The sequence below is a fragment of the Ursus maritimus genome, unplaced genomic scaffold, assembly GCF_017311325.1.
Source record: "Ursus maritimus isolate PB19 unplaced genomic scaffold, ASM1731132v1 scaffold_7, whole genome shotgun sequence".
Lineage (NCBI taxonomy): Eukaryota > Metazoa > Chordata > Mammalia > Carnivora > Ursidae > Ursus > Ursus maritimus.
The window spans coordinates 56,114,519-56,137,873 of record NW_024426885.1 but is presented as its reverse complement, the minus strand read 5'-3'; the positions used below and the strand labels follow the sequence as shown (position 1 = coordinate 56,137,873).

Sequence of the window (23,355 nt, the reverse complement as noted above, 5' to 3'; positions counted from 1 at the left end):
AGCATGCAGCTTTGAGGTTTTGAAATTTATTGTTTCAGGATGATTCATCTTAGTAAAGATAGAGCACCAAGGTTTAAAGGTAATATGTATTTTTAAATTTAACAGTGAGTTTGATAAGATTAAGGGACAACAGAAAAAGGACGGGCTTCTCTTTTGTGTTTTAGTGGAGTGTTCACTGGTATTCAGTGAAAACTACGAATATATCATAATACAAGTGTGTTTGAGTCCTATGAAACTGATTTTACATTTTAGAAGGTGATAAATTTGTCCTTAAAGGTTTAAGAGAACTTAGACCTTAAGTTTACTTATTTACCTGGTAGCCTGTGGTCATCTAGGGCTCATTTCATAGGTTTGTCTGTGCAAGTATTGGTACACAGTGATAAGCATATCTGTTTCAGAAGGGTCACAAGAGTTTCAGCAATCATATTGAATTAGGTATAAGTAGATGAACAGACTGTTCTATTGTGAATAATTGGAAAAGATCTCCAGCTGACAAGCGTTTGGCCACTTAGGTGGAGAGAAAGATTAAATCAGGGATTGATAACTTTGCAATATGCAAGTTATATTATTATCTTGCAGAATATTGATTATAATTCACAAGAGTGGAGAATGCTACTTACAAATACTCAAGGATAGTTTCTCACGTAACCACAAAAAAGGAATATTAATGAAATATACTTATATTGAGAGTAAAGTCTAAAATATGAATGATTTTATTTTATTTTAAAAGAACTTCTTGTCTTCTGTATTTTTTTAAAGATTTCAGGGGCGCCTGGGTGGCTCAGTCATTAAGCGTCTGCCTTCAGCTCAGGGTGTGATCCCAGCGTTCTGGGATCGAGCCCCACATCAGGCTCCTCCGCTAGGAGCCTGCTTCTTCCTCTCCCACTCCCCCTGCTTGTGTTCCCTCTCTCGCTGGCTGTCTCTGTCAAATAAATAAAATCTTTAAAAAAATTTAAAAAAAAAAGATTTCATTCATTTATTAGAGAAAGAGTATGCACACCAGTGGGGTGAGGGGCAGAGGGAGAGGGAGAAGGAGGCTCCCCACTAAGCAGGGAGCCCTATGCGGGCCTCGATCCCAGGACCCTGAGATGATGACCTGAGCCGAAGTCTGATGCTTAGACTACTAAGCCACCCAGGTGCCCTTAAAATATGAATGATTTAAAAAGAGCTATATTGCAGATATATAAAATTTTCACAGTGATTTCACAAAATTTGAATTAACTAGCTAATGGTGTGACACAACTAGTAGAATGTAAATTTCCTTCCCATAAATTTCTAGCAGTTGAACCCTTCATTATCAACAGGTGTTGACCCTTGAAGACCATGGGTTTGAACAGTGTGAGTCCACTTTTATGCGGATTTTGGAGGGGGGGGATAAGTACTGTCCTGTAAATATATTTTCGTTAATGATTTTCTTTTCTCTAGCTTACTTTATTGTAGGAATACAGTATATAGGGGCTCCTGGGTGGCTCAGTTGGTCAAGAGTCAACTCTTGATCTCAGCTCAGGTCTTGATCTCAGGGTCATGAATTCAAGGCCTTTGTTGGGCCTCATGCTGTGCGTGGAGCCTACTTAAAAAAAAATACATAGTATATATAACGTACAAAATATGTTAACTGTTCATGTTACTGGTCAGGCTTTCGGTCAACAGTTGGCTGTTAGTGTTTTGTAGTTTGTTTTTAAAGATTTTATTTATTAGAGGGGATGGAAATGCATGCATGACGGTGGGGGGGAAGGAGAGGGACAAGCAGACTCCTTGCTGAGGGTGGAACCCTAAGTGGGGCTCTGTTTTAATAACCCTAAAATCATGACCTGAGCCGAAACCAAGAGTCAGATGCTTAACTGACTGAGCCACCCAGGTGCCCTAGAGATACTTTATTTTCCCTTCTAAATCCAAAGGCTAGTTTTAAAAATTGAATACCACTTAGTCTGATTCACATAAACATTAATGTTTAGCTTCATTTTCAGAGTCCAAGAATGAAAACTTTTAGTTGAACACGGAGTAAGCCACATGTTTAGGTAGTATTTCTTTAAACGTTTTTTGGTTTTTTTGTTTTGTTTTTTTTTTTTCTTAAAAAGTCTTAAAATATGATATAGCACCTAAATTTTCAGTGGCATGTATAGGCTATTAACACATGTTCTGAAACGTCAGTCCTGAGGTTTTTTGTTTTTGTTTATGTTTTAAATTTATTTCAGTAACCTCTACACCCCCAATGTGGGGCTTGAACTCACGATGCCAAGATCAAGAGTCATATGCTCCTCCAACAGAGCCAGCCAGGCACTCCCCTGAATTAGCTTTTAATAAAAAAGAAAACTGAGCTCTATATTTTTTCTATGCTACTATAGTTTTCCTTCTATTCATTTTAGCGTTTCACTTTATACTGTTTTCAGTTTTCTTTTAAAATCTTTGAATGGAATCCTACAATGCAAAATTTAGGGAGAAATGATAATTAGAAAACATACAATGACAAACTTTCATGACTAAGTGTTGATCCACTTAGTAACTGCTAATACTTGTGAATGGAATGGTTTTCTTGTCTGTCTGTTTTTTAGTAAGCTCTACACTCACCGTGGGGCTTGAACTCATGACCCTGAGATCAAGAGTTGCATGCTCTACTGACTAAGCCAGCCAGGCACCCCTGTATTCTTTTATTTTAGAGAGAGAGCGAGCATACAGGGAGGGGCAGGAGAAGGGAGAGGGATAGAAAATCTTGAGCAGACTCTACGCTGAGCAGTGAGGCTCAATCCCACAACCTGAGCCAAAGTCAAGAGTTGGATGCTCAGCTGACTGAGCCACCTAGACATCCCTGCTCCTGTATTTTTATTCATCAAGACATCAGTATGGTCTTAAAGCCTTGTGTCTGTATATGCTTCCCTGTGTGTGAATGGCTTACATAGACGTAACACTGTATGGTGGTCCTAGAAAAAGAATGACTTCAACAAATCAACTGATTGGCACTTTCTTTCATTAGGAATATTTTATCCCAAGGCTCTAGGCTATTGCTAGTTAATTTTGGGGGACTCAGAAGTTAATATACAGATTTTCAATTGTGTGTGGAGGTCAGGCACCTTTAACTCCCACATTGTTCAGGGGTCACCTGTAATTTTTTTGTAGTTTCTAATTTATCACACTGTTAACAGAAGAGAGGTGTGTCTGGTATCCTGCCTACTTAATGCTAGGCTACTGTATGATGCCAGGATTCAGAACACCTAGAAAAGTAATAGGAAAAAAGACTTTCTGGGATATTGGCTCTGAGCTCTTCTGCTGTGGCAACTTCCAGGGTTCATACCAACAGAACGAAACAGAGCAGATCTGAGGTCAGAGCTCAGGTGGGTGAAGGAGCTGGGTGTGATATTTGAATCATGGATGCTACTTTGTCAAATATATGACGTGCCAGTCTTAGAATTTAAAGCACTAATAATTTTTCCTATGGTCTTTATCTTGTGTTCAGTGTGTTATTTTGCTTCCATTATCCTGGAACCGTGGTTCTCAACATTTTTTGGGGTCCGTAATTCTGTTGAAAACTGATGAAAGCTTCGGACTTTCTTGTCTGCAATTTTGCATACAATTTTAAAAGGTTAACAGGATCCATTGATTAGAACCTGTGTGTCTACATTTCAGTACCTTTTCCTTTATTCTCATTGTAGTTAACCTGACTTTGAACTTAATGCTGGTGTTAAGATATTCTCCACTTCTATTTAGATTTCTGTTTAAATCCATTTAGTTAGTCCTGGTTTCCTCTTTCTGCCCATCTGTGATATCTGACTTTCCTTAAAAACAAGAAAAGATTAGAAATTTTTTGTTTATTGTAGACTCTTCCTTTTCTTGCCCCTCCTTTTTTAATTTTTAAAAATCAGTATTTTTTGCAGGGAGTAATTTGTAATTTACAAGAACTACAGACATACTTTCTTGGACTTTTGTTTGTTTTTGCTTTACTTTGTTGTTGGTTTGTTTTGTTTTTAAATAAAATTAGTCTGAACTTTTAAACAACTGATGATGAACCTCACACTTCTAAAGGTTTTCTGGGATATTCTAGACAAAGTGCTTTGGTTAGTTCATTAACATTCTTTGTTCTTCTAAAGCAAAATATTGTTCTTTCTATAAGGTTGTTTAATAATTATAGAGCAGCATTTTTTCAGGTTATTTTCAGATACAAGCAAGCTGCTTTGGAAAAGGGAATTGCTAGATTGCTTTTATGGCTATCTTTTGAGATTCAGAATGCTGAGTTGGCATATTAAAGGTTCTGAGAAATCCTGCAGTAAAAATACGTGCTTAATTTCACTGTTTCTAAACTTTTTTGTTTTATATGATTCTCTTCTACTTGGAGGTAAAACAGTAAATTCTAGATAAGTAAAGTAAGATGGTTTATTTTCTGCTCTTTTTCCTAAAAATACTTCTTGAGAGTACTTCAGCCTCTTGGTCTAGGTTTGTGTTCATTATGTAGTTATTATAGAATAATGTTTTCTTCTATCTATTATGACATGAAAATTAAATATAAAGCCACTAGATCTGGGGAGGTACTTGAATCAATTAAATTTAACAAGCATTACAGGAATTTTGCCTTAGGTTTTTACTAAACAATGGCAGAACATAATTTCATAACTAAGCACTTATGGAAAATTCCTAGAAAGGATCCAAATAATGCTTTTTTCTTTTTTTTTTTCCCCCATTTCCTTTTTAATCTCATTTTAGCTGCGTTGGGTGTTCAGCAGCCATCACTCCTTGGAGCGTCTCCTACCATTTATACACAGCAAACTGCATTAGCAGCAGCAGGCCTTACCACACAAACCCCAGCAAACTATCAGTTAACTCAGACTGCAGCCTTGCAGCAACAAGCTGCAGCTGCAGCAGCTGCATTGCAACAGGTGAGTCTTTATTGGGTTTCAGTATGTGACATGTTAAACTGAGTAGCCAGATAGTTTTTAAAGAATTAATAAGTGTGGGGTTTTTTTTTTTAAGATTTATTTATTTGAGAGAGCACTTGTGCGTGTGCATGCACGCACATGCACACACATGCACAAGGGATAGGGGCAGAGGGAGAGGGAGAATCCCAAGCAGACTCCGTGCTGAGCTCGGAGCCCGAGGTGGGGCTGGATCCCAGGACCCTAAGATCATGACCTGAGCCGAAACCAAGTCAGACACTTAACTGACTGTGCCACCCAGGCGCCCCAATAATTGTGTATTTTAATTATGCTTATTGTTTTTTCAGTTAATAAAATTAGATGTGCCTGTGACATATAGAAGAGTGAAGTTGTGTGGTCAAAATTCTTAAAACAGGCAGTTCTTATACCTTAATTATTTGAACAAAATTCAGTTCTTGATGAATCTTAGAGTATAAGGGAGTCACCAGTTTGCTTATTTTTGGTGAAGTTTAGTTCACAAAATTTCTTTGTAGTGTGATTTTGTTTATGTATTTGTATGTATGTATGTATATCGCTTCTTGAGAATGAATAAAACTGACTCCGTATTTTTCTTTGAAAAATCTTTTTTTTTCCAGCAATATTCACAACCTCAGCAGGCCTTGTATAGTGTGCAACAACAGGTTAGTTTATATTTTCCATGTTAAAAACTGATGTAAAAAAATAATTTGTCTCAGGTTCAGTTTATATATAGATTTTATTTCCTGTCAGCTACATTAATGTGTGATTTGAATTCTTTGGGGGTGGGCTAAATGAGGTAGGCAAAAAGGAATGTCTCCAAGGGAGAGGAAGATAGAGGTCCTGAAAATCCAAATCCAAATCCTCAGCTAGCAGCCAGTCTTTGTCACATGTTTCTTTCCTTCTTCGTTTATTTATTTTTTTAAGATTCATTCATTTATTTATTTGAGAGAGCACGAGGAGGGGGGAGGAACAGAGTGAGAGGGAGAGGCAGACTCCGCACTGAGCAGGGAGCCCGACACTGGGCTCAATTCCAAGACCCCAGGATCAGGACCAGAGCCGAAGGCAGGTGCTTACCTGACTAAGCCACCCAGGTGCCCCGTCACATGTTTCTAGGAAAGCATGCAGAGGAGAATTTGGAAAGAATCACTGTATTACTGAATCTTTGTCCCAGTTTTTCTATTTGGTACATCCAGCCCCATTGTGCTGTACTAGACCATCCGTGAAAATGGGGAGATCCTTTTTCCCATTTAAAGCCTTAACCCTAGATAGACCATTGGCTTTGAGCCTTTGTTTATTTAAATTTTTTTCTTTTTGTAGAGCAAGAGCATGCAAGGGGGGTGGGAGAGAGGGAGAGGTAGAGAGAGAATCTTTAGCAGTCTCCACATCCAGCATAGAGCCCAATGTCGGATTCAGTCTCACAGCCTTGAGGTCATGCCCTGAGCCAAAATCAAGAGTTAGATTCTTAACTGACTGAGCCATCCAGGCCACCCCTAATTTAATTTTTTTAAACTTTTAAATGTAAGCTGTGTGCCCAGCATGGGGCTGTAACTCAGAACTCTTGAGATCAAGAGTCGCATGCTCTACTGACTGTCCCAGCCAATCATCCCATGAACCTTTATTTTTTATCTTTATTTTTCTTAAGATTTTATTTACTTAGAGGGGCACCTGGGTAGCACAGTTGTTAAGCGTCTGCCTTCGTCTCAGGGTGTGATCCCAGCGTTCCGGGATTGAGTCCCACGTTGGGCTCCTCCGATGGGAGCCTGCTTCTTCCTCTCCCACTCCCTCTGCTGTGTTCCCTCTCTCGCTGGCTGTCTCTCTGTCAAATAAATAAATAAAATCTTAAAAAAAAAAATAAAAAAGATTTTATTTACTTGGAGATAGTGGGGGAGAGGGAGAAACACACTCCCCCCTGAGCAGGAAGCCCAACGTGGGGCTCGATCCCCGGGCCCCAAGATCACGACCTGAGCAAAAGACAGATGCTCGACTGACTGACCCACCCAGGTTCCCATTTTTTTGTTGTTGTTTTTCTTAAGATTCTACTTATGAGTGGAATCATATGGTATTTGTCTTTCTCAGTCTCACATATTTCTCTTAGCATAATATCCTCTGGGTCCATCTTTGTTGTCTCAAATGGCAGAAGCTCATCCTTTTTATGGCTGTGTAGTACTCCATTGTGCATGTGCTTGTGTGTATACCCACCGGGTTTTCCTTATCCATTTATCTACTGATGGACAGTTAGGTTGCTTCCATATCTTGGCTGTTGTAAATAATGCTGCGGTAAGCAAGGATGCGTACATCGTTTCGAGTCAGTGTTTTTTCTCTTTGGGTAAATATCCAGTAGTGGAATTATTGGATTATATGGTATTTCTATTTTTGATTTCCTGAGGAACCTCCATACTGTTTTCCACAGTGACTGTACCAATTTACATTCCACCAAACGTACCTGAAATTTCTTTTCTCCACATCCTTGCCAATAATTGTTTCTTGTGTTTTTGATTATAACTCTTCTGACAGGTGTGAGATGATAGTTCATTGTAGTTTTGATTTGCATTTCCGTGGTGATGCATGATGTTGAGCATCTTTTCATGTTTCTTTTCTCAATTCGTATGTCTTCTTTCAAACAGAGTCTGTTCATTTCCTCTGCCCATTTTTTAATTGGATTGTTTGTTTCTTGGTTTAAGATTTTGTGTGTTCTTTATATATTTTGTGTTATGGATTTCTTATCAGATATGTCATTTAAAGAGGCAGTGATTTTTTTTTTTCCCCAATGGTATTTCTGTAGCATGGTGACCAACATGTCAATACTAGAAATTTTCCCATCTAAGGACTTAAGGTTTTTTGGTGTGTTGTGTGTGTGTGTGTGTGTGTGTGTGTGTGTGTTTGTTTTGTTTTTTTGGGGCGGTGTTATTCCTATGAAATAAGATAAAAGATCAGTTTTTTATTGGATGTGTTTGTTTGTTTGTTTTCAAGATTTTATGTTTACGGGCACCTGAGTGGCTCAGTGGGTTAAGCATTTGCCTTCGGCTCAGGTTATGATCCCAGGTTCCTGGGATCAAGCCCCGCATTGGGCTCTCTTCAGCAGGGAGCCTGCTTCTCACTCTCCCTCTGCCTGCGTGCTCCTTACTTGTGCTCTCTCTCTCTCTGTGTCAAATGAATAAGTAAGATCTTTAAAAAAAAAGAAAAGAAAAGAAAAAAGATGTTTAGTAATCTCTGCACCCAATATGGGGCTCAAACTTAGAACACTGAGATCAGTAGTTGCATGCTCTACTGACTGAGCCAGCCAGGTGCCCCATTGAATGAGTTAGTTATACATCACGTCTGCAATTAGAAATAGTTGTAGGAAATCTTACACCTAATGACTTCTGTTGCTTTTCATCATATTTCTTAATTAGAAATGAAGTACCCATTTAATGGGAATTTTTCCTTATAAATAAGAGCGTCTGTGAAACAATTTTGATTGATCCTTTTCTTTTTTCTTCCCTGTTTTTGTTTGATTTTTCTATTTTCAGTTACAGCAACCTCAGCAGACCCTTTTAACACAGGTTAGTTTGCAGTTAATTTATTTCTTTTGGATATCTGAATGAAGAATAGGCCAAAATTTTATTCCTATTCTAGTATTTCTTTCAGGGTTTGAAGATGAATATTGGTTGGATTTACATATTAGTGTACATATTAGTTTATTACATATTAGTTTAACAATATATGAAAGATGGAGTGCATGTTTTGTTGTTTTGTCTTTTATGGTTTTTGATCCAGCTGTGATCTAGTTTGAATAAATATGAGGTCTTATTTTAAACTCAATCCTTTTTTTTTTTTTTTTTTTTTTTAAGATTTTATTATTTGACAGGGAGAGAGGGAGAGAGAGAGAGCACAAGCAGGGGAAGGGGCAGAGGGAGAGAGAAGTAGGCTCTCTGCTGAGCAGGGAGCCCATCATGGGGCATGATCCCAGGACCCTGGGATCATGACGTAAGCTGATGGCAGTTGCTTAACTGACTGAGCCACCCAGGCGCCCGTAAACTTAATTCTTATTTTGAACTTAATTCTTAATACATTGAGCTTAATTCTTAATACATTTTCATTGTAGCTAATATTTTTAGGAGATTTTTTTATGTGTTATATCATTTTAAGCTTGACCTTATTAGATGAGGGTATTGTATTACATTATCAGTTTAACTTTTCAGCAGCATTACAATGTTTTTGAACTTCAAGAAATATATATTTATTTGAGATAGAGAACATGCACAGTAAACAGCGGGAGAGGGACAAGCAGACTGTGCGTTGAGTGCAGAGCCCAATGTGGGGCTCCATCCCATGACCCTGAGACCATGACCTGAGCCAAAAGCAAGTCGGAGCCTGAACCGACCAGCCACCCAGTGGTTTTTTTTTTTTTTTAAAAACCTCCTTCATTTTTAAACTGAAATACATTGTCCTCCTTTAGGTTTGTGGACCAGTCTTTGTTGCATATTTTTTTCTTTTTAAAAATTATTTTAAAGTGTAAGAAACCAGGGCACATGGGTGACTCAGTCGGTTAAGTGTGTGACTTCACTCAGGTCATGATCTCAGGGTCCTGACATGAGCCCTGCATTAAGCCTCCCCGCTCAGCTTGTCCCTCTCCTTCTGCCCCTCTCCTTCATGTTCTGTCTCTCAAATAATTTAATAAAATCTTTAAAAATTAATAAAATGTAAGAAACCATCCCTGGTTTCCGAGCTATACAAAAATCACAAAATCGTAAGCTCTGGGCTGGATTTGGACCAAGGGCCATGGTTCACTGACTGAAAGTTAAATATTATGAAACTGATAAAAAGGAAGGAGAACCTGTAATAAAAGCTGGTGACAGTGATTGTGCATGGATAGGGAATGGGGTAGCTAAGGAACAGGAGTAGGGGAGAAGCTTTGTACCTTTCATACCATTTTAGTCTTGAATCTGTTATTTTTGTAAAAAAAAAAAAATTCACTTGAGAGGTTACTCTCCCTTTGTTTTTATTAAGGGATCAAAATCAACTGACACTGATCATGTACTTTCAATCTCCAATAGCAGAATTTCCAAACTAAGTAGAAAAAGTATAAAAACTAGACTAGTCTTTTCTTAGAATAGCATTTCCTAGTTTGCATCTGTGAATCATTATTGTCTTAGGATGTTAAGGAAATTTCATGAGAAATAATTTTGTGGTTATAGTCTGAGAAATGTTGAATTCTTTTACTATTTATAGGACTTGGCCTTTTCTTTTTTTAATTGTAGAAATTAAGAGCTTGCTTTATTGGGCAAGTATAAAACAAATACTGTGTTTTGCCTTGAAGAGTCAGATGGTTGTTTCTTTATTTCTAATGATTTTATGTCTATTTATATATAGAAGTTTAAAACAGTAATATGCTATTCATGTTTGTGCCAGAAAAGACGAATGAAAGTGTTAACATTTTTCTTGTTTGTTCAGTTTTATGGAAAGATAATTGATTTGTAACATTGTATTAATATAAAATAAACAGCGTAGTTTGATTTATGTATGTATTGTGAAATGATGACCACAATAAGTTTTTTCTTTAACGTGAATCACCTCACATAGTTAAATTTTTTTTCTGTTGAGAACTTTTAAGAGCTGTGTCAGCAGCTTTCAAATATACAATACAGTATTATAGTCATCATGTTGTACATTACATCCGTGGAACTTATTTATCTTATAACTGGAAGTTTGTGCTTTTTGACCAACTTCACTCATTTCTTTCTCCCTCCATACCCTTGGCAATCACCAAGGTTCTGTTCTGTTTCTGTGAATTTTTTTTTTTTTTTAGATTTCACATGTAAGTGAGATCATACATATTTGTCTTTCTCTGACTTACTTCACTTACATAGGACTTTCCTGAGTATTATGCCACTATTGTTTTGAATTTCTAAGAGGGGACTAAAATTCACAGGTTTTTTTTTTTCTTTTTTCTTTTTTTTTTTAAAGTAATATCTACTCCCAATATGGGACTCAAACCCAGAACCCTGAGATGAAGAGTCGCATGCTTCACCAACTGAGCCAGCCAGGCACCCCTAATATATGCAGTATTGTTTTAAGTGGGGGGTTGCACAGGAAGAGGGAGAGAGCGAATCTTAAGCAGGCTCCATGCCCGGCACATGAGTCTGACGTGGGGCTCCATCTCACAACCCTGAGAAATCATGAATCAGACGCTTAACTAATTGAGTCACCTAGGCGCCCCGATATGCATTATTTATTTTAGAGAGAGAGTGTGTATATGTGCTCAAGCATGGGTAGGGGCAGAGGGAGAGGGCGTAAGAGAATCCCAATGGACTCCTCCAGCACAGGGCTCGATCTCATGACCTTCAGATCATGACCTGAGCCGAAATTGAGAGTTGGATGCTCAACCAGCTGAGCTACCCAGACGTTCCTGCAGTATTCTTAAAACTCATTTCACTATGGTATCTTCTTTTCCTGGAACAACCTGTGAAAACTTTCATTTGGCGCAACTTAATGTTGAGGTAGAGTTAAAAAAAAAAAAAAATTTTTTTTCAGACTTGATTCTTTTCTTCAAGGTGTACATGTGTATTTCCTAACTTCAGATAAGTTAATTTTAGCATTTTGAGTTCGTTTTGAGTGGTCATTTTTAATTTCTAGGGTATTTCAAATCATTAGCCTAATTGGATCTTGATTTTGTTTTATAGCCAGCTGTTGCACTGCCTACAAGCCTTAGCCTGTCTACTCCTCAGCCTGCAGCACAGATAACTGTATCGTATCCAACACCAAGGTCCAGTCAGCAACAAACTCAGCCTCAGAAACAGCGTGTTTTTACGGGAGTAGTTACAAAACTACATGATACATTTGGATTTGTGGATGAAGATGTATTCTTTCAGCTTAGGTAACTTAATTAGGTGTTGGCAAATGCCTTCTTGTATTTAGCATGAAATATATTGATAAGACCTAATTGTGGCATAGGATTGTAGTTTAGTTATAATTTTTTGTTTTAATTATATAGTTTGTATTATATTTGTATCTGGCCTTTTTTCATGGAGAATATGAGTGAAGATATTTTCTGGTTACTGAATAAAATAGTTATAGTGAATTCTTTATGCATGTTTTATAGGAATGAGTTAATTTTTCCAACTCTTCATGGGCAGACTTCCAGTGAGAATAGAGATTGAAATAGTCATATGCCTTTTAAAATTTAATCTTCTGTTTGAAGTATCTAAGGATACTATGTACTAAAAAAGCATTTTTAATTGAAAAACTATTGAGTGGGATTGAATGATGAATGACTAACATATTCAGAATAGTATTTTTTTAGTGTGATGATGGTTGCATGAAAGATTTTCCTTGGATATTTTAACCGTATTCCTAGTGAACTGCCTTAGAAGTACTTTATTTGGGAAATTAACTTTAATTATCATAATGAGATTTTTCTAAAAGTGGGTCTCCTGTTTTCCATCTTCATCTCTCTTATCACTTCATAGCCCAAAGGAGATCTTACTCTTGGGTTATAAAAGTTACTACCGTAGAAGGAGGGACGCAATATTGGGAGAATATGAAGTGTAAAGTTATTTCTTCCACTCCAAACACTCTGTTTTTTTAGGAAGCATGAAACATGATCAGTTCTAAAATAAAATAAGTCTAGGAGGTATATTTACTTTTTAAAAGGGCTTTTTTTAGACTTCCATTTCAGATAGTTTACATTAGATAAAATACTACAAATATAAATTTTTTTTGAGGACTCTCTTAATTGTGTATGTATTTAACTTGTTTTTTTTTTTTTCTAGTGCTGTCAAAGGGAAAACCCCCCAAGTGGGTGACAGAGTGTTGGTTGAAGCTACATATAATCCCAATATGCCTTTTAAATGGAATGCTCAAAGAATTCAGACGCTACCAAATCAGGTATATAAAATACTGAGTTAGGTGTTAGACAAACTTGGTGATTCAGTCTTCCAGTTTTCAGAGTTTTTTCTTCCTCTTTAAATTTTTTATTTTATTTCTTTATTTTTGTTAAGAATCAGTCCCAAACTCAGCCTTTACTGAAGACTCCTCCTGCTGTACTTCAGCCAATTGCACCACAGACGACATTTGGTGTTCAGGCTCAGCCCCAGCCCCAGTCCCTGCTGCAGGCCCAGATCTCAGCAGCTTCTATTACACCGTTATTGCAGACTCAGCCACAGCCTTTATTACAGCAGCCACAGCAGAAAGGTATTACTTGCAATGTGTCTTTTCTGTTTCAGGCTAACACATAACTTTTACAACTGTGTAGTTGTTAAAATAACGAGAATATGCTTTTAATTATAAAAAAGGCAGGGATTTCTAGAATACATGAAAGGAAGATTAAGTATCTTGTGTAGACCACTTCTACTTCTATAGCTGTTTGGAAGTAATTTTATTTTATTGCTCTTATAGAAAGACATGCTCTTTGTGAACTTAAATATCAGAACTATTAATCCCCAGTCCTTTTATTGGTATCTGTAATGGAAGAAAATGTCATAGAAACATTTTATTTTTTTTTAAGATTTATTTTTAATATTTATATTATGGGGGAGAGGGGCAGACAGGGAGAGAGAGAATCAAGAGCAGACGCCCACTTAGCATGGAGCCCAATGTGGGGCTCGATACCAGGACCCTGAGATCATGACCTGAGCCAAAATCCAGAGTTGCCCACTTAACTGACTGGGCCAACCAGGTGCCCTTAAACATAATACTTTATATATATATGTTTTCTGGTAGTAGTACTTTAAATTATGCATTGAATTATAGTGCATGAAATAAATGAGCTGTATTTTACATTTTCCTTTGCAAATTAATTGAAATTCTGGACACTTTTTATTGAAGCCTTGGCTTAATCAAAGCCTGCTTTTTTTTTTTTTTTTAAGATTTTATTTATTTTGAGAGAGAGTGAGAGAGCAAGCATGAGGGGAGTGGGTGGAGGGAGAGAGAGAAGCAGACTCCCTGCTGAGCAGGGAGCTGGATGTGGGGCTTGAACCCAGGACCCTGGGATCATGACCTGAGCCGAAAGCAAATGCTCAACCAACTGAGCCACCCTGGTGCCCCAACAAAAGCCTACTTAATTCATTTGTTGTTGTTCTTTTGGGTAGGGATTTTTTTTGTTTTTTTTGTTTTTGTTTTGTTTTGTTTTTAAGATTTATTTAGAGACAGCACAGGAGCAGGGGAAAGAGCAGAGGGGGTGTGGAGGGAAAGGAGAGAAAGAAATTCAAGCAGATTCTGCCAAGCGTGTAGCCCAGTGCGGGGCTCCATCCCATGATCATGAGATCATGGCATGAGCGGAAATCAAGAGTCAGACGCTTAACCAGCTGAGCCATGCAGACGCCGCTAATTTTTAAAGTGTGATATGTGGCATTTTTCTTTTATTACAACACACTTAAAATCACTAAAGAGGGGGCGCCTGGGTGGCACAGCAGTTAGGCGTCTGCCTTCGGCTCAGGGCGTGATCCCGGCGTTCTGGGATCAAGCCCCACATCAGGCTCCTCCGCTGTGAGCCTGCTTCTTCCTCTCCCACTCCCCATGCTTGTGTTCCCTCTCTCGCTGGCTGTCTCTATCTCTGTCAAATAAATAAATAAAATCTTTAAAAAAAAAAATTCACTAAAGAGAATGCATTGTACAGTGTAATGAGTTACTAAATGAACACCTATGTAATGGTTACTTGGGTAAAATTAAAATTTTGCTAGTTTACTCTTTTTTAATAGTTTTATTCTCTAAATATGCATCCTCATGATACTGTTTAGATTTGTCTGTCTTTGAATATTACATAGTGTTTGATTCCATTTCTATAATCTGTTGTGTATGACTTATTTTTTTCCAACATTCTAAAAGTTTCTCATGCTACTTTTTCCATCTGGCTCATTCTTCATTTTCATTATTAGATAATATTACACATATGAATATTGTACATTTTATCTGTTCTCTGATAAACATTAGGATAGTTTCTAGCTTTTGGTTTCAGAAAATACTGCTATAAATGTCCTCATATGTGTGTCCAGGGGCAACATGCCCAGGTTTCTCTAGGACATACATACACCTTCAGGTGTAATTGCAAGGTCTGAGGGTTTGAGTAACTTAATAGGTAATTCCAGGGTGTTTCCAAGCTACTTGGTTCTTCCAGATATCTGACTGGTAGTCCTGTGATTTCTTTTCTGTTTGTTTTTATTTACTTTTCTAAAGATTTTATTTATTCATTTGTTAGAGCACAAGCAGGGGGGGAGCAGCAGGCAGAGGGAGAAGCAGCCTTCCGCTGAGCAAGGAGCCTCTTGTGGGACTTGATCCCAGGACCCTGTGATCATGACTTGTGCCAAAGGCAGATGCCTAATTGACTTAGCCACCCAGGCGCCCCTCGGTTTATTTGTTTTTAAAGATTTTATTTAAGGGTGTCTTGGTGGCTTAGTTGGTTAAGCATCTGCCTTTGCTCAGGTCATGATCCCAGGGTCCTGGGATCAAGCCCCACGTCAGTCTTTCTGCTCAGCAGGGAGCCTGGTTCTCTCTCTCCCTCTGCCTGCCACTCCCCCTGCTGGTGCTCTCTCTTTCTCTCTATCAAATAAATAAAATCTTAAAAAAAAAAAAACTTTAGAAAGAAAATTGCCATTGGCAACTAGGATTCCTTAACATAGGAAATGTTCATAAGTTAGTTGTTTCTTTCCTCCCCACAATTTTTATTATGAAAATGTTCAAGCATACAAAAATGTTGGAAGAACAATAAAGTGATCACTTACATACTTACAGCCTTGTTCTGTCTGCTTACATGTGTACAAATACAGTTTTTTTAAGATTTTATTTATTGATTAGAGTGAGAACACGAGCAGGTTGAGAGGGGCAGAGGGAGAAGCAGACTCCCCACTGAGCAGGGAGCCCGACTCGGGGCACAGTCCCAGGACCCTGGGATCATGACCTGAGCCAAAGGCAGACACTTAACCACTGAACCACTCAGGCACCCCTGAAGCATGCTCTTTCTAAAGGAAACCATTTTTCTATATAACTACAATCTATTCTCACATGTAAGAGAAAACATTTAAGTATTCTCAGTATATTCCGATCTCCCCATTTGTCTCCCAGATGTCTTTGAAGGTTGTTTTTTGTTTCCTAAACAAAAAGCCAGTCAACTTTTATCCATTGTGTTTGGTTATGTTACTTTAGTTTTTTTTTTCTAGAATAGTTTCCCACTTTTTCGTTTTTTAAAGATTTATTTATTTGAAAGAGAATGTGGCATAGAGCGGGAGGCGGAGGGCAGGAGAGGGAGAAAGAATCCCAAGGCAGACTCTCCACTGGTGCAAAGCCCAAGGCAGATTCCTATTCTTGAACCTTGGGATTATGACTTGAGCTGAAATCAAGAGTTGAACACTCAACTGATTGAGCCACCCAGGTGCCCCAGTTTCCCGCTTTTTCTTTCTTCCTTTATGACATTGGCTTTTTTGAAGAAATTAGGCTAGTTGTCTTGTAGTTTCTTTTGGAATGTTGTATTATGGATTTGCCTTTGTTGGTTGTGATGTTTTTACCTTGTTCCTCTATCTGCCATATAAACTATGAACCTAGTAGTTAAAGGCTTTGGTAAGGGGCGCCTGGGTGGCTTGGTCAGTTAAGCGTCAGACTCCTGATTTAGGTTTCAGGTCATGATCTCAGGGTTGCGCAGTTGAGTCCACACATGAGTCTCCTCTCTGGGTGTGGAGCCTGCTTAAGATTCTCTCTTTCTTCCTCTCCTTCTTCCCCCCCACTCTCCACCCCCTGACTCAGTTGCACTCTCTGTGTTAAAAAATGAAAGGGGCACCTGGGTGGCACAGCGGTTAGGCGTCTGCCTTCGGCTCAGGGCGTGATCCCGGCGTTATGGGATCGAGCCCCACATCAGGCTCCTCTGCTGTGAGCCTGCTTCTTCCTCTCCCATTCCCCCTGCTTGTGTTCCCTCTCTCGCTGGCTGTCTCTATCTCTGTCAAATAAATTAATAAAATCTTTAAAAAAAAAAATGAAAAAGAAAGGCTTTGGTCAGAACACATTATGGGTGATGTTTTGTAATTTGTATTATGTTTTACTAGGAGGCACGTGTCAGATTCTTCCATTAATTGATGCTAAATTTGATTACTAGGTCAGAGTGGAGATCTCTCTGTAATGAGTTCTTTTTCTCTGTGGAACCTTTGGGTGATAGTTTGGCACCCTGTGAATAACTTGTACAGCAATCTTTAGTTTACTCTCTGTGGATTAGGGATTTCAAACTATAGCCCTTCGATTTGGTCCGTGGCCTGGTTTATATGGTGCCTGAGCTATAAATGGCTTTTGCATTTTTAAATGATTACAAAAAATATATACAAATATGCAGGTGGCGTCTGCTGTTTGTTCACCGCAAAGCTTAAAATGTTAGCCAACTTCTGCTAGTTGTATAACTTAACTAGGCACTGCTTTTATTTAAGTTAAAACGTTTTTTTCTCTTTTAAAGCTGGTTTATTGCAGCCTCCTGTTCGTATAGTTTCACAGCCACAACCAGCCCGAAGATTAGATCCACCGTCGAGATTTTCAGGAAGGAATGACAGAGGGGATCAAGTGCCTAACAGGAAAGATGACCGCAGGTATTTTTTTTAAAGTATGCTTTTGGTGGTGGTGGCGGTGCGCGCTGTGAGTGCGTGTAATGCCGCCAGCCGTACAGTTAAAAACGGCTAGGTGGTGCGTTCGTGTTACACGTACTGTACAACAGTTTTTCAGAACTTAGAGAATCTTACATTGTCTATTATATTTATTTTGTTAAAGAACTGTTCAATAATGCCAGAAATATTAGTAATTTTAGAAAAATTTGTTTTAAGTCGTGAAAGGGAGAGAGAACGACGTAGATCCAGAGAAAGGTCTCCTCAGAGAAAACGTTCTCGGGAGAGATCTCCTCGAAGAGAGAGAGAACGATCACCTCGGAGAGTTCGACGTGTTGTTCCACGTTACACAGTTCAGTTTTCAAAATTTTCCTTAGATTGGTAAGTTCTTTTCCCCCATTTTTTGTAGAATAACCAATTTTGTAATTTGTCTAATTTAGTAGAATGTGTTACAGAGATATTTTTCTTACAACTTTTATTCCTGACATTTAATATAGGGCAAAAATGCAATTTGAAGTAGGAGTGTATTTTCACATATTCATAAAATCATTAAAGATAGCAGCTATTGAAAGTTGTGATCAACTTGTGTTTTTTTTGTCTTGTTTTAATTTGTTTCTTAAAGTTACAGTCATTTAAGGTCCAGATTTATTGATAACTTTATTAAGTCCATGTTCATTGTGTATGATGAAGTAGTAACACAGCAGTGGAACTTCTTAGTTTCACCTGCAAAATGGAAATTTTATCAACTAGCAGAATTACTAAGGTTAAATTGAGTTCGTGTATCTAAAGCACTTAATCCAATCTGTGGCAGTTGTAGATATTCCATAATTAATGGTGGTGGTGGGATGTCATGGTCAGGTAATAACTACAAAGTTGTAATTCATAAGAAGGTAAATTGATAAAATGACTGATTTAGTCTAAGGGAAGGGAGGAATTATCTAAAGGCCTGGGGACTGGCAATTGTATATAAGATAAATTAACAAATGGAGAAAACAAATTGACAGTAAAATAAAAATGAATCATTAAAAGCACTGTTTAAAGCTGTTTAGCATAGAAACAACTGTATGCACTTCAGCATCCTGGAAGTATTACTGCATTTCAACAAAAAATGAGAATTAATATTCATAATACTGACCTATCAAAATGTTAATTTCTATATATTCAGTTCTAGGTTGAGTAAAACAGTGTAATTTACTTAAACTACTCAATGCCAAAAAAAATCTCCCCTTGGTAACTTTGCTTAATTGTTACATAGTTCACGTCCCTTTAGTCATGTAGTCAAATGAGCAACTATTCTTAATTTATACTTGTTTTCTTGTTACTCCTGTTTACTTACATATTCTTAAATATCTAGACTGGATGTATGAGAGAAACTTACTAGAACCAAAAACACTTCTCCAGTCCCAAAGATACTAAATAGAGCAGCTCTGCTCTAGACTGTTCAGTCTAGAATGCTACTTTTGGGGAGAATTGTGATGAATAGCATGTAAATTCAATAGCTAGCTATCTCCTTCTAAGTTAGACCTTCACAGTTTCATTTCACCACTTTGAAATAAATTCCCAGAACATCAATTCAACCCATTACAAATAAAAATCATTTTAAAATTACCATACCTTTTCTCATCTATAGTTGTGGAAGTAAAGATTGTTTTATAGTAATGTGATTATAAGGTACTATATGCCAAGAAATAACTCATTTGTACATCTTTTGTTGATTTTAATCCTACAGGGTAAAACACAACTTCAAAAATTCTAGTGATGGAAAACTAAGAAACAATTCACATAATGTTTGCAACACTTCTTTAAAAAAAAACAACTCAAATACCTATTTTTCACATTTTCCTTATTTTGACAGCAGAATTTTATCCAGATAAAGTATAATTATGTTAGCAACCATACTTGATAAGTTAATCATTACATATTTATTATTTTTAGGCTTCAAATAAAAAGATACCCCTACAAATATATTAGGTCATATTTTATACCTTGTCCTTAGTTGTCTTTAAAAAAGACAGTGAAAAGAAAAGTAATAAAAAAGAGAATGTAGTTATCTTTTCATCTTACTGATTGTTGTTGTCCACTTTTTGTTATGCTTTTAATAGAAATCCTTTGTTCTTTTACCAGATTGATTTACCTTTGAGTTCTTTTCCTTTAAAAGTTCTGCTTCTTTAGGAAAAAGGAAAGCATCCTTTAAAAAAAATCAGTATGCCAGATTTAAAAGGCAAGAAACTTATCCTCTTTACGTAATAAACAATCAGGTATGGATCATAACCATTGAGAGAGAGAGGTATGGAGGTGTTAGATAATCAAAAAACATTTAGATTTAGCTTTCCTGTGGATTTTTGTGCTTAATTTTGAATGTAAATATGTTTGGTACAGGATCTTACTATAAAATAAAGGTTTATTTTTTTTGCATTGTATGAACCTGATTGAGGAGTACTCATCATTTGGTACCATTCTTGTCCCTTCTTTGTATCCACTCTATACAAATTATAACTTTCTAAAAAATGCATAGTTTCAGCTGAGGTAGAATTGCCTTTTGTTTATAACTTCTCTGGAGCTGGCGTTGAAGTTATTTTAGAGGGTCTCTAATGTATTTGAAGCTACACACAAAAAGCAAAGAAATGAAGGTAATACTTAGGTACCAGTTATTTATTTAAAGCTGTAAGTAGACAGATTTGAAAGTGTGGTTTCGTAGGGCTCTTTGCAAATCTGTAGCTCATTAATAATTGCCTCTGACCATTCTCAGCTGGCTTTTAACCATGTCAGGTTATATATTTAGATATGGAATGGAGTGAATGTTTATATAATTTTTGATGTTAAGGCTATTTATTCACTTACTTATGTCTGTTTTTCAGTCCTAGTTGTGACATGATGGAACTAAGGCGCCGTTATCAGAATTTATATATACCTAGTGACTTTTTTGATGCTCAGTTTACATGGGTGGATGCTTTCCCTTTGTCAAGACCATTTCAGCTGGGAAATTACTGCAATTTCTATGTAATGCACAGAGAAGTAGAGTCCTTAGAAAAAAATATGGCTATTCTTGATCCACCAGATGCTGACCATTTATACAGTGCAAAGGTTTGTATTCTGTGATATATAGCTAAAATTTCTGAGCAGTTATTCATATTAAGAGCGTGTATGTGGATTGAATCTTCTGAAAATGGTTAAGTTAAAGACATGAATAGCTATTTTTTTTCTTGTCTGCCTGATTCAGTTTTGGTTATTGAAGTAATTTAATTTAACCTCTTTGTCTTACTTCTGAAGCTATAAAACTTATGGTTATTGTTTTAATGTTTTGAAACGCAAATGTGAAGATGAAGTTGATTTTATTGAGCTTTTTGGAATGTTCTGTGACTTCTGGTAGCCTCAGATGAAATGTAATGTTGGTGAATACCCTATATGTTAGTCTTCAGGGCAACATTCAGTATATTGCTTATGGTTGGATAGTTTTTGGCTATTATAGAACATTGATCAAAAAGCATTTCTTGACAAGTTAAAACTGTGAAATATCTAATACCATTTCTGCTGTAGCGTTTTACTTTCCATTTTTATAAAAAAATTTGGATATCTAATATGTAAGGATAATTAGTAGTGCTTCTCATTTTTTTACATTACTTTAGACTTTTGACAGGATTGAATTATTTGACTATAATAGGTAATGCTGATGGCTAGTCCTAGTATGGAAGATTTGTATCATAAGTCCTGTGCTCTTGCTGAAGACCCACAAGAACTTCGAGATGGATTTCAACATCCTGCTAGACTTGTTAAGGTAAAATGAAACCTTTATTTTAACTTCAGGTGTATATTTGCTTTGCTTAGTTCTCTGTGTGTGTTGTGTGTGTGTGTATACATATATGTGTATATACATACATGCATATAGTTACAAACATATATAATTAAAAATACACTTAACATACTGATTAACAACTAATTTTTGTATTGTTGAGGCACTCAAAATTTAATGCTGTAGATTTTTTTTCATTGCAGATTATGGCTATATCTTATTTGTATGTCACTAGTTCAGCTGTCATTTTGGTGTTTTATATTAGCATAGTAAAATTTTAGTGGTAATGGATTTAGTATGTCTTTGGATTCTCTTAAAGTGTGAATTATAGCTTGTTTCTTTAAAGAATTCTTTATCGAAGAAATATTTTAGAAGGATGAGTTATGATGTATAAATCCTATTCCATTGCTGAAATGCAGTGTGGAACACGATGAACTGAACTCTTCCTTGACTGACAGATACCAGAGGTAGTAAAAATGGTATTGGAAAGGTTTGTACCTTTCCTTTTCAAGTATTTTATTTGTAATTTGACAAGTTGCATAATACATGTAAATGATTCTTTGTTTTGAATTAGTTTTTAGTGGGCATGAAAGGCAAGGATGAAGCCATGGCCATTGGAGGTCACTGGTCTCCTTCGTTGGATGGACCAGACCCAGAAAAAGACCCCTCTGTGTTGATTAAGACTGCTATTCGTTGTTGTAAGGCTCTGACAGGCATTGATCTAAGTGTATGCACACAATGGTAAGTACCAATTCATTTCTTGATTAGAAATGTTTTTTCATAGTTTATATAGATGTTCTTATGTGTCAGCCCCATCCCCCCTTATTTTAGCAACCTTGATCATGCAGGTAATCTCAAAGGAAAATCCCCATTTGTAGCAAAAGTTTATTTGGTGCCAAGAATGTTGGGGGAGGGGGAAGGATTTAAGAACTAATCAAAATAAACTGAGAATTATTTAAATGTTTTGTTATGCTTTACTTCGGAAGTTGGATGTATGTTGAAAATATTTTTCATTTCATGCATAGCTGGAGAAGATCGTCAAGAGAGAACTTCATTTCATTATAATTCTTTTGTTATAAAATGATGTAGTTGCTGATTATTTTTGTTCAGCCATATTTTCTCTTGAGGCTTATTTGTCCTTTGTATTTTAGTGTATTTCTTGTGACTTAATTGAGAATATTCTCTTTTTAGCACATGAATTCTGAACAGCTATCCAGCTTCTTCAGGTATTCTCTAAAATATGGGTAGCTCTATAATCAATCTTGAAAATGCCTTGGGGAACATATTCTTTTAACCATAAAATATTGTACAAATGTACCAAAAGAGGAACTATGGCTTCTATAATTTTTTTTTCTTTAGACCAACCTCAAGTTCTTGCAGCAAAATTTCTTTACTTGATGTGCTACAAGTGAACTAGGGTCTTTAAAATGTATTTTAGAATTTTTTTTCCAACATGCTTCTTCCCTTGCAACAGGTACCGTTTTGCAGAGATTCGCTACCATCGCCCTGAGGAGACCCACAAGGGGCGTACAGTTCCAGCTCATGTGGAGACAGTGGTTTTATTTTTCCCGGATGTTTGGCATTGCCTTCCCACCCGCTCAGAGTGGGAAACCCTCTCCCGAGGATACAAGCAGCAGCTGGTCGAGAAGCTTCAGGGTGAACGCAAGGAGGCTGATGGAGAACAGGCACTGAACGCTAATCCCTTTTTCTATTTCCGCTTCTCACAGGCACAGGAACACAGGCACAAATGCACACCACACACTACATAACAAACACACATGGAGGAACATAACTGGTAACAGCGACTGGTAATCCAGCTTTCAGCAGTATAGTTGTATTTTCTTTTCTTTTAAAAAAAATGTCTAGTATGCTAACTTTAAGAGTGCTGAGACCTCAAAGGAAAATAAGTTGTGCTTAAATTGCACAGAATTTTGTTTTTATCATAGGTCTAGTTGCTGGAATCTGGGACCAGTTGTTGAGCAAGATTCAGTATTAAGCCATTTTAAACATTTTGCCATTTTCTAAAATTTAAAAAATTTTCTCTTTCACGGTCATCAGTTCTAGTCATGGATATTTGAAATTGGACAACCACAAGTCTGAGAGATTTGACATTTCAGGCTATGTGGCATCGTCTTTG

The 23,355-nt window shown here is 37.0% G+C and overlaps 1 protein-coding gene and 1 non-coding gene across 6 annotated transcripts in view; both read left to right on the top strand.

Annotated features, from left to right (window-relative positions):
- Positions 1 to 23,355, top strand: part of CCAR1 (cell division cycle and apoptosis regulator 1) — a 53,698-nt gene that overhangs the window by 8,012 nt on the left and 22,331 nt on the right. For 4 of the 5 annotated variants that reach the window (XM_040624201.1, XM_040624200.1, XM_040624199.1 and 1 more), the window contains exons 3-14: positions 4,693 to 4,865; positions 5,498 to 5,542; positions 8,390 to 8,422; positions 11,543 to 11,736; positions 12,632 to 12,746; positions 12,860 to 13,052; positions 17,287 to 17,416; positions 17,648 to 17,809; positions 20,287 to 20,512; positions 21,090 to 21,203; positions 21,793 to 21,959; positions 22,693 to 22,903. In XM_040624201.1, coding sequence (XP_040480135.1) covers positions 4,693 to 4,865; positions 5,498 to 5,542; positions 8,390 to 8,422; positions 11,543 to 11,736; positions 12,632 to 12,746; positions 12,860 to 13,052; positions 17,287 to 17,416; positions 17,648 to 17,809; positions 20,287 to 20,512; positions 21,090 to 21,203; positions 21,793 to 21,959; positions 22,693 to 22,903 — 1,763 coding nt within the window. The remainder of the gene's footprint in view (positions 1 to 4,692; positions 4,866 to 5,497; positions 5,543 to 8,389; positions 8,423 to 11,542; positions 11,737 to 12,631; positions 12,747 to 12,859; positions 13,053 to 17,286; positions 17,417 to 17,647; positions 17,810 to 20,286; positions 20,513 to 21,089; positions 21,204 to 21,792; positions 21,960 to 22,692; positions 22,904 to 23,355) is intronic. The other variant, XM_040624202.1, reaches the window with a different exon arrangement.
- Positions 21,597 to 21,661, top strand: LOC121101333. Its single transcript, XR_005833335.1, has one exon. It is a non-coding gene; the product is annotated as a small nucleolar RNA SNORD98 (small nucleolar RNA).